Genomic DNA, 16,222 nt, shown 5'->3' with positions numbered 1-16,222 from the left:
AAGCAACATGTGTGGGGCTTATGCAGACTGGACGGGCCTCCACATTTCAAAGGACTGATATCATATCGACCTTGTTCTGTGACCACAGTGCAATTAAGTTAGAGCTCGAGAAACGAAAGATAACGGGGCGGGGTGGGGGGGGGGAGGGGGAGAGTCAAACATTTGGAACCATAAAAACACTCTAATCAGCTCAGCGGCCAGAGAACAAATAAAAACAGGGTCCGCCAAAAAGTGAGGACTGATGAAAACAGTGACATCTCGCAATGTGGGACCCAGCAGCCGGCCTAACCCCGTGGAAGCACGGGTGGTGGGAGCCGAGGACGTGCAGGGCACACACCCAGCTCCACTTGGAGCTGCAGATCCAACCCAGAGGGGACAAGGACAGACATGATGACATGAAAACAAAGAGTTTTCCAAGATGGACAAAGGCAGCACAGTGCTGACCAAGGCACGCAAAAGGAGCAGCACGGTGGATGTGGCTGGAAGACACACAAATCGCGACAGTACGACCGGAGGAAGCCACTAGGGAGACACCTTGAAGAGGTTCACGCCTACAGACTCACTGCTAGAAAAATATTACTTCCTCCCAAATGGGCAGGCCTGGGGCCCCCTGCCTGGTGTACCCAGTGACTGCAAGAGGAAGGGACACCTGTGGCGCGATGCCACCGCACAGGAAGCCACAGGAAGGGAGGTGCAGCCCTGCCTTGGTCCAGCAGAGCCGGGGGCACATCTTTTTTCCCATTTTTTTAAAGCTCCTGGGGCCAGCTCTGTGGCATAGCGGGTAATGCCGCCGCCTGCAGTGCTGGCATCCCATATGGGCGCCGGTTCAAGTTCTGGCTGCTCCACTTCTGATCCAGCTCTCTGCTATGGCCCAGGAAAGCAGTAGAAGATGGCCCAAGGATGGGCCCTGCACCTGCAAGGGAGACCCAGAAGAAGCTCCTGGCTCCTGACTTTGGATCAACCCAGCTCCCACCATTGTGGCCATTTGGGGGAGTGAACCAGCAGATGGAAGACCTCTCTCTGCCTCTGCCTTTCAAATAAATAAATAGATCTTTTTTTTTTCTAATTTTTAATTTTTTTGACAGGCAGTTAGACAGTGAGAGAGACAGAGAGAAAGGTCTTCCTTTTCTGTTGGTTCACCCCACAAATGGCCGCTACAGCCGGTGCGCTGTGCTGATCCAAAGCCAGGAGCCAGGTGCTTCTCCTGGTCTCCCATGGGGTGCAGGGCCCAAGCACTTGGGCCATCCTCCACTGCACACCCGGGCCACAGCAGAGAGCTGGACTAGAAGAGGGGCAACCGGGACAGAATCCGGCACCCCAACCGGGACGAGAACCCGATGTGCCGGTGCTGCAGGTGGAGGATTAGCCTAGTGAGCTGTGGCGCCGGACTTTTTTTTTTTTTTTTTTAAAGATCCACAATTTTTTTTTTTTAATCTACTTGGAAGGCAGAGCAAGACAGAGATCTTTCATCTGTGGGGTTCCCTCCACAAATGTACACGATAGTCAGGACTGAACCAGGCCTAAGCCAGAAGCCCAGAGCTCCACCCCAGCCTCCCACGTGGGCGGCAGGGCCCGACCACTAGAGTTGTCACTGGCTGCCTCCCAGGCATGGTGGCAGGGAGCTGGGTGGGAAGTGGAGCGGCCGGGCTAGAAGCAGAGCTCGTGTACGGGGTGCGGGCAGCAGATGCCTCGTCCGGCAGGTGTTTTTAGGGGTATTCGGTTGTTTGAAGGTTAAAGAGAACCACTGAATGATGACGTTCGCTAATTTAACAGTGGGGAGGAGAACTGTCTGAGTCTGGGAGGCGGAGCCCAGCACCCACTCACGCCGCGGGCTCCTCCGTGGGGGAGGGGGCAGTGGAGGCTCCCTGTCCACCTGCCCAGCACAGACCTCACTGGTCCACCCTCGGCCCTCTATAAGGCAGGGTCTGGGCTGCTGAGCGACCTGCACTGCCTTCAGCCCCTTCGTGCCTGCCGCTCTGGGGACAGCAGCCTCCCCAGAGGCCTGCGCCCCCAGCCCACTGCTCTCGGCCCACTGCCACCAACACTGTCTCCACATGCCCTGGGCGTTGTGCCTACCTCCTGTTTGTGCCCAGAGGACCTGGCGCTGGGTCCACCATGCTCCCCGCCTGTGCGCGTCCTCCAGCAGCTGAACTGCCATGGCGCAGTGCGGAGCCCCGCCTGGGCGCCCCTCTCCACACAGGGCAAGACGGGGCCCTGGCTGCAAGGGCTGGCACACACTGGGGCAGGCTGGGGGCAGACACAGCCACGTGCCTGTGCGGTGGCGGTGGTGGGGAGAGGCACCTGCCTGTGTCTGCAGGCCCCGGAGGCCCTGCCCTGCCACTCAGAGCAGGCTGCTGTCGCACCGCCACCCTTTGCTCTCCTGGGCCAGGGGACCCCAAGGGGTCCTTCCCTGGAGTTTTCCTTCTTTATAGGAATGCACTGATGGCATGACGTTTCCAGAGAGAAGAGAGCTGCTTTCGACCCTGCCATGGACACCCAGAGCCCAGGACAAGTGGGAGTTTGTGGCACAGCCCTGAGCCAAGGTCCCCGCAGGCAGAGGGTGGTGGAGGCACCCAGCCCCTGCCACGGGGAACAGGAGGGACTCCATATCCCACCCAGCTGCTGCAGGAAACAGGTGACAACACAGAGGCAGAGCCAGCCTGGCACATCTCAGCAAGAAGCAGGGGAGCCCTGGAGGGAGGTGATTCTCATGTGGATAAAGACCTGTACCTGGGGCCGGCGCTATGGTGTGGTGGGTAAAGCCACTGTCTGCAGTGCCAGCATCCCATATGGGCACCGGTTCAAGTCCCAGCTGCTCTACTTCCAGTCCAGCTCTCTGCTATGGCCTGGGAAAGCAGTAGAAGATGGCCCAAGTCCTTGGGCCCCCTGCGCCTGCATGGGAGACCCGGAAGAAGCTCCTGGTTCCTGGCTTCGGACTGGCGCAGCTCCAGCAGTTGTGGCCAACTGGGGAGTGACCCAGCGGATGGAGGACCTCTCTCTCCTTCTGTGTAACTCTGACTTTCAAATAAATAAACAAACCTTTTTTTTTTTTTTTTTTAAATAGCATTTCAGAAAGACCTGTACATGCCCTGAGGAAGGAGGGGTGGGTACAAAGCTGGGCCACAGTGATGGTAGACAGAGGAGTTGGCCCTGGGCCCTGTGGTCCCTGCCTGGCAGCCCCTGGTGACTGCTACTGGCGGGTGCTGAGTGCAGCGGGGGCGGCGCCTGCAGGCCAGTCCCTGGCCCTGGCTCCCGCCTGCAGCCTCCTGCTCAGGCACACCCTGGCAGGCAGCAGCGACGGCTCCAGGCACTGGGTCTCGGCCAACCACGTGGGAGACCTGGACTGAGTTCCTGGGTCCCAGCTCCAGCCCGGCCCAGCCCTGGTCCTTGCGGGCATCTGGGGAGTGAACCAGCAAATGGGAGCTGTCGGGCTCTCACATCAACTAAATGAAGAAATAAACAAGTGGATAAATGAGTGAAGGAATCAGTAAGTAAAAGGTTTAACAAGCCGGGGAGTGGGTCGGCAGTGGTCGGCGCTGTGGTGCAGATGGGACCGCGGCCCTGGGCGCCGGCCCTGGCCGGGCAGGGAGAGCCTCCGCTGCTCTGATCCTGGCCCGGGGCTGACTTGGGGTGGGGGAGCCTCATTATTACTTAAAGACCTAAAAATACCCCTGGCTGTAAATCAGTCCCGCTTCAAGGCGGCGGCTCTTGCGCCACGTGTGGGAGGGAGGCACAGGCCTGCGCGCCACCTGGGCCCGATGGCAGCCGCGGCCCCCGGCCCCACGCTCACAGGAGAGCCACCTCGGGAAGACGGGCATGTGGCCATGGCGTGGCTGGGTATCCCCCCCTTCCCTGCCCCGTCCTCGGCACCCCTGGGGCGCGTCCGGACCAGGATGGCCTCCTGTCACTGCCGCAGCCCCCGGCCCGGCCCGGGACCCTCTGGGAAGCATCTCTGGCCACCAGTGGCTCGCTCAGCGCATGACCTCAGGTGCCAGGAATGCACGGCACGGCCGCCATCTGGTTCCGATTACCCACGCTCCGCGGCGGGAACCTCACCCGCGGCTCTGCTCCCAGAGCCCGCGGGGGGAGACTGATGTGGGCTCATTAGAGGCTTCGGCGGGAGGACACGAGGGAGGCCCATCCGTGCGGGCCCACGTGGCTCTCACAGCGCCGTGGGGCCCCCGTGGACGCTGAGGGCCTTGAGGCTGCCTCACCTGCTCCCAGGTGTCAGGGACGCCCTCAGGTGGGGTTTCTTAGCAAAGCTTCCTCCTTAAGGGCAAGGCCTCTGGGGCCAGCGCTGGACGTGAGGCCGGGTCAGGCGCACCGGCTTGCACCCTCCCTCCCGGCACGGAGCCGTGCGCCCGCTTTGATGCGCCTCCCCCCTTTCCCCGGCTCTAACTTTCCGATTCATTAATTCCTGGTCCCCCTTCTGCTTTAACTTTTCGATTCATTAGTAGAGTAAAAGTTCGTCTCTGCACCGGAACGTGCCCATAAATTTCAGTCTTAAGTTCCAGCAGCTGTTTCCCAAACACACCAGGAGAGGCAGGGCGGATCTGGCCCGGGGCAACAGGAGGGCCCTTCCCCGGGGTCCTGGGTGCAGGCAGGGGATCGGGGCGAGGGGGAAGGCAGTGTGGCTGGGGCTGCAGCCCCTGCGGAGCCCTTAGGAAAGCTGCCTGGGTGTCCAGCCCTTGGCAAAGTCAAAACCACTGCAGGAGAAACGCCAGGGAGCAGGGTGTGAGGGAGACACCCCCACCCCACTCCGCCGCCTGGCCGCCGCCGCGCCCACCTGGCCAGCTCAGCACCCCCACCCCCGCCCCGCCAGGCTCAGCACAGACTGAGGACTCAGCGCCCCATTCAGCCTCCAGTTTGTGAAATGACTGACAGCTCTCTGCCTGGCCCCCACCTCCTCCCACCTCCCACCTGGGGCCACCTTCTTCCCAGGTGGCGGCTGGGGAGCCCCGCCCCTTGCAGCAGGGCCTCCCTGCCTGTCTCACGGATGGGCACACAGATGCCGTCCCCTCCACTCAGCTCCCGGGCACCTTGTAGGGACCAGCCCCAGATGCCCCACCCCTGCTGCCGCTGGCCCTCAAGCTGGCCCCAACTCCGCTGGGTGCCGCGCCTTCCTTGGGCTGCCACATCACCTTATGTCCCGGTGACCCCTGTCCCAGGATGACCTTGTGACAAGTCCCTCGGTTGTACCCCAGCCATCACTCAGCAGCACTCTTGTCCCCTCAGCGTGTCCCTATTCTCACTGGGGGCCTTTCCATCCCTCCCGCCTTGGGAGGCTGGCAGTGCCCACTCCCACGTGGGCCTGATGGCCAAAGCTAAGGCCCCTTCTGAGCTCCAGGCACCACACCTGCCAGGCAGCTTCTCCCCTTGGGGGCTGGCCTTGGCTCGGCCTGGCCCTCCACAGCCCACAGGCCTTGTCCTCAGCGCTCTAGGGCTGGGATCCTGGGGTTTCCCGCCCCCACCTGGGTGCAGAGCTGTTTCCACTCACCGGCCATGCTCAAGTCTCGGTCGTCTAAGGCTCGTAGCTCACAAGGAGGGTCTTCGCCCGCCCCCAGAGCCCACTCTGCAGCCAAGCCCACCCTCTGGGGGCCACGAGACCCGGGATGCCCCAGCACCTCAGGCCCCATGTGGCCTGCACCACCTCCAGCTTCTCAAATGAGCCACGCCTGCGGCCTGGCCACCCCGTGCCGGGCACCAGGGTTGCAGGCCCAGGCCTGGACACCAGCACCCTGGAGCCAGGCCAGGCCAGGCTGGCTGGCAGAGTCCACAGGCATTGTGGGAAGATCTGTAGGAGCTCCCACTGGGCCCCGAGGCCTCAGGCGTTCCTGTTGCCCGTGAGCAGCGGCCTCCCTCGGGGCCTGCCCGCAGACCACCACAGGGGGCCTCGGCTCCATGAAGTCCCCCTCTTCCTTTTTTTTTTTTTTTTTTTGATTAATCAGTTCCTTACTGAACAAATTCCTCTGAGTTTCCCACAAAGGGGCCTGAGCCTTCCTCAGTACTCTACGTGCCTTTTCGCTAGATGGACAAGACGTGACTGCTGCTAACCCGGGGTCTGCGAGAAACCCAAACCATGTGAACGCTCGGCCGCGCCCACGCCCCCTGCTTCCTGTGCCGCCCGCGCCCGCCTCCGCGTGATGGATTAGCCGGGGATGTGCGCCGGCTCCTCTTCATGCCTAAATATTGTTTCAGCCTATCAGACTGTTAGTGCAGGGCAGGATGGATGGGGCCGGGCCCCCACCCCACCCCCGCACACTGACCTGCAGGGCCTGCTGCCCGTCCACGCTCCAGACAGCCAGCGCTTTCCCCGCCGAGCCTGAGACGCCCCGGGCCCTCTGGGGGTCGAAGTCAAGGCCCATGACCGGTTCCTCGTGGCAGGCGATGCGGCTGCACACCTTCCGCTCGGACACGTCCCACAGGGCCACCGATCCGTCCTCATAGCCAGCCAGGAGGAGGGGGCGGGGGCTGGAGTCAGCCTGCGGGCGGGGCAGGCAGCAGAATCAGGGACCCCGTCTCCACAGAGCTTCAGGGTGGAAGGGGCTCTGGGGCTCCCGCCTGTCCTGTGCTCCCCGTGTGCCCTGGCAGCCAGCAGCCCCAGCCGCGAGACTTGGCTCCCTCACCGTGCAGCCGGCCAGGTCCCACTTGCCCCTTCCCCGCCTCTCTCACGCCCGGGGAGGACCCGTGCTCCCGCATCCTCTCCCCGGCCTGCTACGCGGGTCACCCGTCCAGAGCCCCCAGCCAGGGGCATCCCGAGCTCCCTCCATGAAAATGAACTTTCTGGGCCTCGTCCGCATGGCTGCGGAAGCCGCCCCCACCCCCCGCCCCTGCCCGGCAGCCTGGCGTGAGCCGCTCCGCGGGGCCGTGCCGTCGTGATAAATGAGGGCCGGGGTCAGAGGGCTCTGTGCCCTGGGCAGACGCCTCGTTTATTTATCCTCTGCAACAGCCCCAGGAGAGGAGTGGGCTGGGACCCCGCGTCACCCTGGAGGAGGCCTGGGTGCAACCCGTGGCTCTGACGAGTAGACGCCAGGGCTGCCTGCAGGTCGGAAGGGGAGACTGAGGCTGGGCAGGGGGACGGACGCAGGCACCAGGGCCTGCGTGTGGCCGCGGTACACCTGCCAAGGCCGGAGCTGGTCCAGAGCTGGTCCAGAGCTGGTCCAGAGGCCACCTCTGTGTGCCCGGACAGGGCTGCAAACCACGGTGCTCTGGCGACTTCGCCTTCACTGGGGGGCAGGAAGGAGGGCGGCTCCCCAGAGGGGTGCGGGTGGCGGCTGTGCCTCCCCAGCGTCGTCCCTGACATGAGGACCCTGCACCTACGTGCGTGGGGCCCAGCCGCGCTGCGTGCTGCTCCTGCCTCGTCAGCCCCGAGCATGGGGACCCAGGATGGTTCTCTCAGGCAGAGCTCGGGCTCCCCAGACAGGGCTCCGGCGGCCGGCAGCTGTGCAGGGCAGGGTCGGGGCCAGGTACTCTGTCTGGATCCCAGCCACTGCCGGGCCTCTGAAGACCTTGCCTGGGGCCCAGTGGGGTCTGTTACGCTACACGGTGGCTCGGCTCCCTTACCTGTGTCACCTTCCGCCTAGCCTGCCTGTGCTCTCCTCCTGGTCTCCTGGGCCCAGGGCTCTGCTCACCGCCGAGAGCGGCTCTGGCCAGGCTCGGCGTGAAGCCTGCGTGTGGCCTGTGAGCCTGATGCTCAGAGAACACCTGTAGTGGTGCCCAGCAGCCGGCCTGGCCCTGAGGTCCTCACCTGGCCAACCCCACTCCCTGCTGGGGTCTCCCGGCCTCCTCCCAGGGACAGACTTTCTGGAGCAGGGGCTTTGATGGCTGCAGCCTTGGCGGCTCCTGACCGGAAGTGGCCCCATCTGCTCTTCTCTGGCTCCTCCCCCACTCCCTACGGAGACCTACAGCCTACAGCCCATAGTGGGAGCGGGTCCCATGGGGGAGCGGAAGCCACTTGCAGCAGGGCCTCTGCCAACTCTCTGCCATCCAACGCAGGCCGGGACGGCTGCAGGGACCTGAGACTCCAGGGCCGGGAGCCAGAGCCTCAGGCCGGGTCTCGTGTCCCCGACACAATCACCGCCTGTCCTCCTGTCGGCTGTGCTAATTACCCTGACAAGTTGGTACATCCCTTCCGACACATTTTTCTGCTGGAATTTTTACACGGTTGTGCAACGCCACGGCTCCCAGGGTGCAGCCAGGGGCATCCGTCTGGCCCTGAGATACTGTGGTCACTGCCCGCCTGCAGGCCTCAGGCCTGGACACACACCTGCTAGCCCAGGGGCTCCCTCAGAAGCCCCCCCCCCCCCATCCCCTCCTCGCCTCCACCAGGGGCAACACCGAAGCCCCGGTTTTATTCCAGGTCTCCCTGGGGGAGGCACATCTGGCGTGGATCCTGCCTGGCACACAGGCACCTCTGAGCAGCACGAGCCTAAAGCCCAACTCTTGGGAAGAGTTCAAAGGGCACTGGGGACAGGAGTCCCCTCCCCCGCCCCCGGCCCAGCACAGGGTGGCTCTGAGGCAGGCAGGCAGGCAGGCACTCTGAGCCCAGCGCCTAACAGTGACTGAGCCTGGGATTCCCAGGACGCCGGTACTCTGCTGCCCGGACCTGACCCCAGGAGCTCTTGGTGACCTTGCAACCCTGGACCCAGGCCAGCCGTGCTGCCAGCCACCCCTCCCCCCGCCCCTCTATCCAGAAAGAACAGTCTAGAAAGATGGAAAACGGCTGTGGCTCAGGAATCCTGGGTGTGGCCGTGGGGAAAGCCATCGCCTAAAACCCACTTCCGCCTCTAGGAGGGAGAGAGGAGAGCCATTCCCCAGCAAAGCACGGACGCCCGGGCTCGCCGGGCTGAGCTGGCACCAAAGGCACAGGCGCGGTCCCTCCGGAGAGCAGCCCCTGACTGTGAGGCCTGAAGAGGATGGGCACCCACCACTGGGCTGCAGCTTCCAGCCAGGCCTGGCCTCTCTGGTGATTTACAGGGGAGCCCCTTCTGCAGGCAGCAGCCCAGGGGGGCAGGGCGGGGGACACGGGCTGCCGGGGGTGGTGTGCACATGTTCTTGGAAGGGGTCCGGGGATAAATCAGACCCTGCATGGGGCATGACTCATGGCGGCGGCGGCGGGGGCGTGGCCGGCGTGCGCCCGCCTTACCTGCTGCAGCCTCAGGCACATGGGCATGCCCAGCTTGGCGCCCTGCTCCGGCTTCAGGGTGCACACCGACGTCTTGGATGGCATCTCCAGAATCCGAACCTGACGGTGAGAAAACAAGCCGATCTGGGCCGGTGCCAGGGCGGGCTGGAGTTGTACAAACACGAGACTTCTAAGGCGATTAGCCAAGGCCGCTGTGAGTTTCTGTCCCCCTCCCCGCGGGAGCCCAGTCTCCTAACTGGGACGCTGCGCATGGGCTCCCCGCTCGCTTGCTCACTCCTGGGGCCTGGGGGCTTGCTGGGTGCTTGTGACCAAGTGTTCGCATGGTGCCTGAGTGACCGGCCCTCGGCGCTGGCTGCATGGCAGCCGCCCCGGGCCTCTGGGTGGGGCTGGCGGGGCGCTGGCTTGGCTCGCTTGCCTCTCTCTGCTTCCGGTTCCTGCTGCAGGTTTCACATGGGGTGACCTCAGGCTTGTCCAGCGGAGCAAGGACTGGCACAGCAGCGCCAAGGACCCCCCCCCGAGCCGGCCTAGGGAAGGAGTCCTGGCTTTCCCAGCACCCCCTGTGCCTGTGTCCCCTGGACACTGGCCGTGGACCTTGCCCAGCCTGTCCTGTCCACCTGAGCTGTGCATGTGCTGACCGTCCCCAGGGGGACAAGCAGAGTCCCAAGGGGCAGACTCAGGTGCTGGAACGCCCAGACCAGAATCAGCCCCCAGCTGGGCTGTCCTGGGTCCCTCCCTTCCCTTGCTGGGGTCAGGACAGCCCCTCTTGCAGAGCTCTGAGAAGCAGGGGTTCCCACGAGGTGCGCTGCGGCTGGGCTGGCGTTTGTGTGGCTGGCTGGTCGGCTCCGCCAGTGCTCCGGGGACTGGGGGTCTCTGCAGGCCCTGACCACCCCAGGTGGCAGTGATGGTGGCTCCCTACCACTCGTGTGGCTGCAGCCACGCCAACCACCTGGGACAGAAAGCCTGGCCAACTCTGCGCTCCCCTAGGCTTGCAAACAAAGAGCCTGAGGTCCCAAGCGGTTGGGGCTGTTGTGTGGCCGGGTTGGGAGGTAGTGCCCCAGAGAGCAGTGAGTGACCATGCGGGTGAGAGCCTCACTGCTCCCTGGCCCACACAGGATGGGCCTGGGCTGAGCGCTGCCACCGCGCAGGGGCAGGGAGCTGAGACTGCCCCTCAGCAGCACAGTCCTGCTGACCCCTGCCCCCCACAGCTGGGCCACACACTCCCCTGATGGCGGCGCTTCTGCCAGCTTGGCTCACAGCTCTGACTGGCCTGCCGCAAAACGTGAGTCCTGGAGTATGCCCACACGCGTGCACATGCATGAAAGTGCACACGTACACATGAACACACAGGCACGTGTGCACATACGCACATGCACACTTGCATACAGGCGCACATGTGCACGTGCCCAGATGAACACATGCACACACATACTGCACACACATGCATACATGCACGTGTACACATGCCCAGATGAACACATGCACACATACTGCACACACACATACATGCACGTGTACACATGCCCAGATGAACACATGCACACATACTGCACACACACGCATACACGCACGTGTACACATGCCCAGATGAACACATGCATACATACTGCACACACACACATACACGCACGTGTACACATGCCCAGATGAACACATGCACACACACATACTGCACACACACGCATACACGCACGTGTACACATGCCCAGATGAACACATGCACACACATACTGCACACACACACATACACGCACGTGTACACATGCCCAGATGAACACATGCACACATACTGCACACACACACATACACGCACGTGTACACATGCCCAGATGAACACATGCACACACACATACTGCACACACATGCATACACGCACATGTACACATGCCCAGATGAACACATGCACACACATACTGCACACACACATACACGCACGTGTACACATGCCCAGATGAACACATGCGCACACATACTGCACACACACATACACGCACACGCACACAGACTCCCTGCCTTTCAGGCCCAGCACCCAGGGGCCTCGGGTGAGCTGCCTGACTGAAGACGCCCACGGGCGACAACTGCGGCAATGGGATGAGGCTGTCCAAGGCCGTCACAGCCCTGGGACGAGGAGGCGACCAGGCGGGCCAGATGGGTGGGGGCTGTCTGGGCACCTAGGGCTCCTCAGGGGAAATCGCTCAGGGAGAAGTTGCTGCACAGTGAAAGGAGACGTGGGGAAGAGGACGCGGGGACACCTGGGCAGAGAAGGGGGCTGGGGGCGGGGCTCCGAGCCCTTCCCTGCTTGCTGCAGGACTGCAGCCACGGTGGGAGGGGCCGGGGCGGGGGCGGGGCCCACATGAACCCGAGCCCTGGCGGCCACCTGGGGCTGGCTGGACGTTCTGGGGAGCCTGGCTCACGGCCCGCAGGTCCCCGCGGTGGTGAGCATGGGCTCGGGCACAGCAGGGTACCCAGGCCGGCGAGGGCAGCAGGGGAGTGTGGAAACCAGGGCGGCCCTGAGGTCCAAGCTGGGAGCTGTGCGGGGAGCCTGGGTGGCGGCCCCTACGGAACCCTTCTGCGGGCAGCCCTGGCAGGCAGGCTGGCACACAAGAATGGGCCTCTGGGGTCAGGGGAGGGGCCACAGAACCTCCTGTACAGACCTGGGGAGCCTGCCACCTGGCACCCAACTACACTCTTGCTTCCAGAAGGGAAGGAAGATGCTGGGTTCGGGCAGGTGTGGCCACCCAGAGCTCCGGGCACTGTCTGGGCACAGCCAGGGAGGCTTTTCCAGGGCCCGGTCCAGGCAGATTCCAGGTGGGACTGTGGAAAACAGCCCTTTTCCCCGGGGATGCCAAGGTCCCCACACCAGCCGCTCCTGGAAAATACATATGCTTCCCGCACGGGCAGAGCCGCGGCCAGGAAGCCAGCGTGCAGCCTCCAGGGTGGGGGTGGGGGCAAGCTGACCGTCTGCCAGCCAGCGGCTGCAATGGGAGCACATGGAGAGCGGCCGGCAGCGCTGGCCCTGGCGGGGCGGGGGGGCATCTCCAGGGTCTGGCAGCTCCCAGGGAGCTGGCACTGCTGGCTGCCACGGTCCAGGAGTGAGCACGCCCCTTTCTCACATTAATAAAACTCAGAGCAGGTTTTTGGCAAACCAGCAAGAGAAGTGTGTGTAGCTCCTAATTGGCGATTTAAACGCAATCACGAGCAAATAAATGCCTGTTCCCGTCTCGTTATTTATGAATCTGCTCGAAGCCACGACGGCTCTTCCTGGCTGCGGGCCAAGGTGAGCCGTGCGCAGGGCCCTGGGCTGCCAGCTCTGGCGGAGCCGCCCTGCCCGAGCTGAGCCGCCGCTGGCTGCAGAGGCTCTGGGCGGGTGCAGGAGGCCCTCCCTGGTCCCACTCTGGCCCTGGGGCAACAGTGAGCCGCACCCCTCCTGCTCCTGGAGGTCTTGGCTTCCCCAGTGCTCAGGGCTATGGACACTGCTGTCCAGCCTGGCCCTTCTCATTGTCACCAATGCCTCTGGTCACTTTGGCCTGAACGCCACCTGCCAGCGACCCCCCAGCCCCGGTGTAGCCCCATCCACTGGATGCACCCCTGCCCACCTCCCCCTGGGACGGCGGTCACTGCCATCCCTCACCCCTGCACCCCAGCCCTGACATGGTGCCTGGTGCTGTGCCGCTCCCCTTCCCGCCCCAGCTTCACCAGGGCCTCCATGTCTCTCCCACCATCTCCTGCCTCTACCCAGAAGGCTCTTCCTGCTCCAGTCCTCTGCAGACCCGGGCGGTCTCTCCCCATCCACTCCTGGTGGCCTTGTCCTTGGCACTCAGCCATCCTGGGCTGTTCTCCTCTGTGGGCGATGCAGCCAGTGCCCCCTGAGCCCCTCCCTGATCCTCTCCACTGCCCTGGGCAGTGTGGGAGAGGGGAGATCCGAGGTGGGCACACCACCAGGGCCCAGCCAGCTGCTCACTCACCTCTGGTGGCCCCTGGAGTTGCAGTTGGGTGGCAGACCCCAGACCCCAAACTAGACCCCAGCTGCTCCCGCAGGGTCCTGTGCTGGTGGGTGCCCACCCCTACCCTGAGCGCCCAGTGGCAGGCTGGTCCTCACCTCGTCGCTGCCCTGGCCTGGCACGGCGAGCGTCCAGCGCGGCTGCTCCCCGGCCAGGACGGAGCTCCTGCAGAAGCCCACGCTTTCCAGGGGCACGGAGTCCACGACGGCGTTCCTGCCCTCTGCCAGGCTCCAGAGGCACAGTCGCAGGTCCCGGCCCTGGCTGACAAAGCAAGAGGAGGCCGTGGGATTCCCATGGGTGGGCTTCGGGGCCTGTGTCCGCCGCCCCCCCCCCCCCCCAAGGCTGAGGGCCGGCAGGGACCATGGTTTCAGACACTAACTGCGGTGAGCAGAGTCTTCGTGGATCGGGAAGCTCGGTTGAGGAAGGGCTTCTCTCTGCCAGGAGAGTTGGCATCCAGAGCGCCCGAGTTCGGGACAGGCAGCAGTCTGTGTCCAGCATGCTCTGCGGCACATACCCCCCTCCCACGGCCGCCAGGGCCGGTGCCGGCACCACAAGGTGCATGCCGTCCCCGCCCTCTGCCCTGTGGATGAGGCTGCAGCAACCCCGCAATCCCTCCCTCGGGGGAATTTCCCAAGTCAGCGGTTGCAGCTGGCTCGGCGTCGCCAGCAAGGCGTCCATCGGCAGGACGTGGCGGACCCAGGCCTGGCCATTTCCCCAGCAAGCCTTGTTCTTCCAGTGCAGAGAGCCAATCGGAAGCCCAGGTCGGGGGCGCTGGTCCCACCCCACGCACACACCACTGCCCAGGGCCCACTGCCTGCAGCTGTGGGGAATCCACAGACAACAGACGTCCGCCAGCCTGGCTCAGCACTCTGCGTCTGGGTCGGGGGCGCCCACACACCCAGCAGCAGGGCATGCGAGCATGAGCGAGATGGACAGCGGGCAGCGGCAGGGCCAGCCTCGCTCCCCCAGGAAACCCACTCCTGCATCGACGGCGAGGGCTGGGCTGGCTCTCTCCCCGACTCGCCCTGCCTCCTGCCTCTGGCTAATGTTCCCGGGGACAGGGAGAATTCAGCAGGAGTTTCCGAGGGGACGTCCAAACCGCAGTGCACACACGCACACGCGCACACACGCACACGCGCACACACTGATATCAGCCACACGGACACACACACCTCTCCCATGGCCAAGGCCCCCCCACCCGACCAGGGCTCTAGCTTGCCTTCGCCTCTGCACAGCTGTGACCCACTAGGCGACGTGCTCTTGTTTAGCCCTTCTCCGGCTTGGTGTTGGGGGGAACCATGGGTTTCCATGTGGGAGGCACAGCCCACCCTGCACCCTGGCCTGGAATTCTCCAGGCCAGCCGTGGCTTCAAGAAACCTCACAGAGCTGGTGTCCCCCGCGAGACACGGGAGGCACGGGCCAAGACGGGAATTTGCCAAAGGGCCTGGCGGATCTGACTCCATGAAGACGAATAATAATTCGGATCATTAAGGCACTGTGACAGAGTGGAAAACGCACGCCACTGTGCAGGGGAAACAGAGTGGTGATGAAAAGCATCCACCACGTCCAGAATATACATGTAAAAAGAAAAAAAAGACTCCTATTGAGAGAACAACAGCTGCTCCCACAGAGAAGTGGGCGAGAGCAGAGAGGTAACAGGGGTTTATGCCATGGCCGGCAGCATGCCCCAGAGGGCCCCAGCATGAAGTGTGGGCACCCAGGACGCCTCCAACAGGAGGAGGTGAGATGTGGGCACACAGCCAGGAGACACACAGCAAAGAGCCGTGTCCGGGATCACGTGCAGCCACACGCAAGGCCCCCAGGGGCGGGGAGGGGACCTCGTGGGGGAAGCAGAGTGCAGGGAAGCTGTGTCCTTTATGGCTCCATTTTTTTTTTTTAAGGTTAAGGGGAAGAAATGGACAAAACTAGTCTAAGCTCTTCAGACACATCCAGGCAGTAAAGCAAGAAGGAGAGGCTGGGACAGGAGTGGGGGTGGTCTCTGCCTCTGGGGGTGGGGTACAGGCGATGGTTGGGGGAGGAGGTCCCCGGGCACACATTCTGATAACACAATGGCCGTCTCTGAAGTGTGCTCCATTCAACAACAGAAAGAAAAAAAAAGGTGAAAGAAATGCCGAGCCAAGGTGGCTGTGGCAGGCGCAGGTGCGGTGGGGCTGGGGGACATGAAAGCGCAGGGCTCTTCAAGGGCCACTCGGAGGGGCTCGGCGTGCAAACACAGCTGAGCGCTGAGCGCGGCCACGGCGGGCGGCCTCCAGTGCCCCATAAATGCACCTGGCCATTGCGCACCTGCCGTCTCTGCCTGCGGAGCTCTGACCCAGGGCCACCCCGCCTCCCACACGGCCCCTGACTGGGAGCACAGCCCAGCGTCACTCAGGAGAAACCTCTGAGGGTACTGAGGTGAGGCTGGGAGGACCCTGGAAGAACCCAGGGACCCCCAAACAATGCTCGCCCCTTGCCACCTGACAGCTGTCTTCAGGTGGGGGGAGGGTACCATCTGAGTCTGGCACAGGAAGTGCCGTCTAGATGGGGTGGGGGCCAGACAGGCCTGGTCTGCCAGGGATCTGATCCCCAGTGCCCAGGAACCCCAGGCGCTGGGTCTGGAGCGGAACAGGCCTGCCCTTCTGGAGCTGAGCCGGGAGGGCGGCAGCACGTGCCTGCTCTGAATGGGAGGCGTGCAGGCCCCCAGAGGGGCAGCAGCAGGCCTGGCAGCACCCGGGGCTCTGCTGGCGCTGCAGCCCAGCACTGGCTCCCAGGCACAGCACCCGTGTCTGCTCAGGTGCTTCTCAGCAGGCCCCCATCCGGGGGCGCCACGGATTCACAGAGGCCATGGGGGCCAGCAGCCAGCACCTGCCACATGTGCTGCCTCGGGACGGCCAAGGGCCCCAGAAAAGGGTGAGCTAAACGGATGCTGGGCCAGTGCCTACACAAGTTGATATCCAGGCGATCTGTGGGGGACAGGAAGCACACATGCACATGCGTGTACACATGTGCACATGCACGCAGGCACCCTCAGAGGGAGCCTGGACCAGCAGAGATCACAGGGGATGCTGCAGGGAGCTGA

The 16,222-nt window shown here is 63.6% G+C and overlaps 1 protein-coding gene across 14 annotated transcripts in view; it reads right to left on the bottom strand.

Annotated features, from left to right (window-relative positions):
• The window catches only part of GNB1L (G protein subunit beta 1 like), an 84,307-nt gene that overhangs the window by 30,887 nt on the left and 37,198 nt on the right, over positions 1-16,222 (bottom strand). For 11 of the 14 annotated variants that reach the window (XM_051837283.3, XM_089323586.1, XM_089323587.1 and 8 more), the window contains 3 exons: positions 13,242-13,404; positions 9,146-9,244; positions 6,267-6,482 (listed from right to left, as the gene is read on the bottom strand). In XM_051837283.3, coding sequence (XP_051693243.3) covers positions 6,267-6,482; positions 9,146-9,244; positions 13,242-13,404 — 478 coding nt within the window. Of the gene's footprint in view, positions 1-3,040; positions 3,444-6,266; positions 6,483-9,145; positions 9,245-13,241; positions 13,405-16,222 lie in introns of those variants that run through there. The other 3 variants (XM_089323592.1, XM_089323591.1, XM_089323590.1) reach the window with 1 other exon arrangement.

Source organism: Oryctolagus cuniculus, chromosome 21 (assembly GCF_051225735.1).
Source record: "Oryctolagus cuniculus isolate XC-2025 breed Fujian yellow rabbit chromosome 21, ASM5122573v1, whole genome shotgun sequence".
NCBI lineage: Eukaryota > Metazoa > Chordata > Mammalia > Lagomorpha > Leporidae > Oryctolagus > Oryctolagus cuniculus.
Note: the sequence above shows the minus strand (reverse complement) of the source record. Positions and strands in the feature narration are given on the sequence as shown.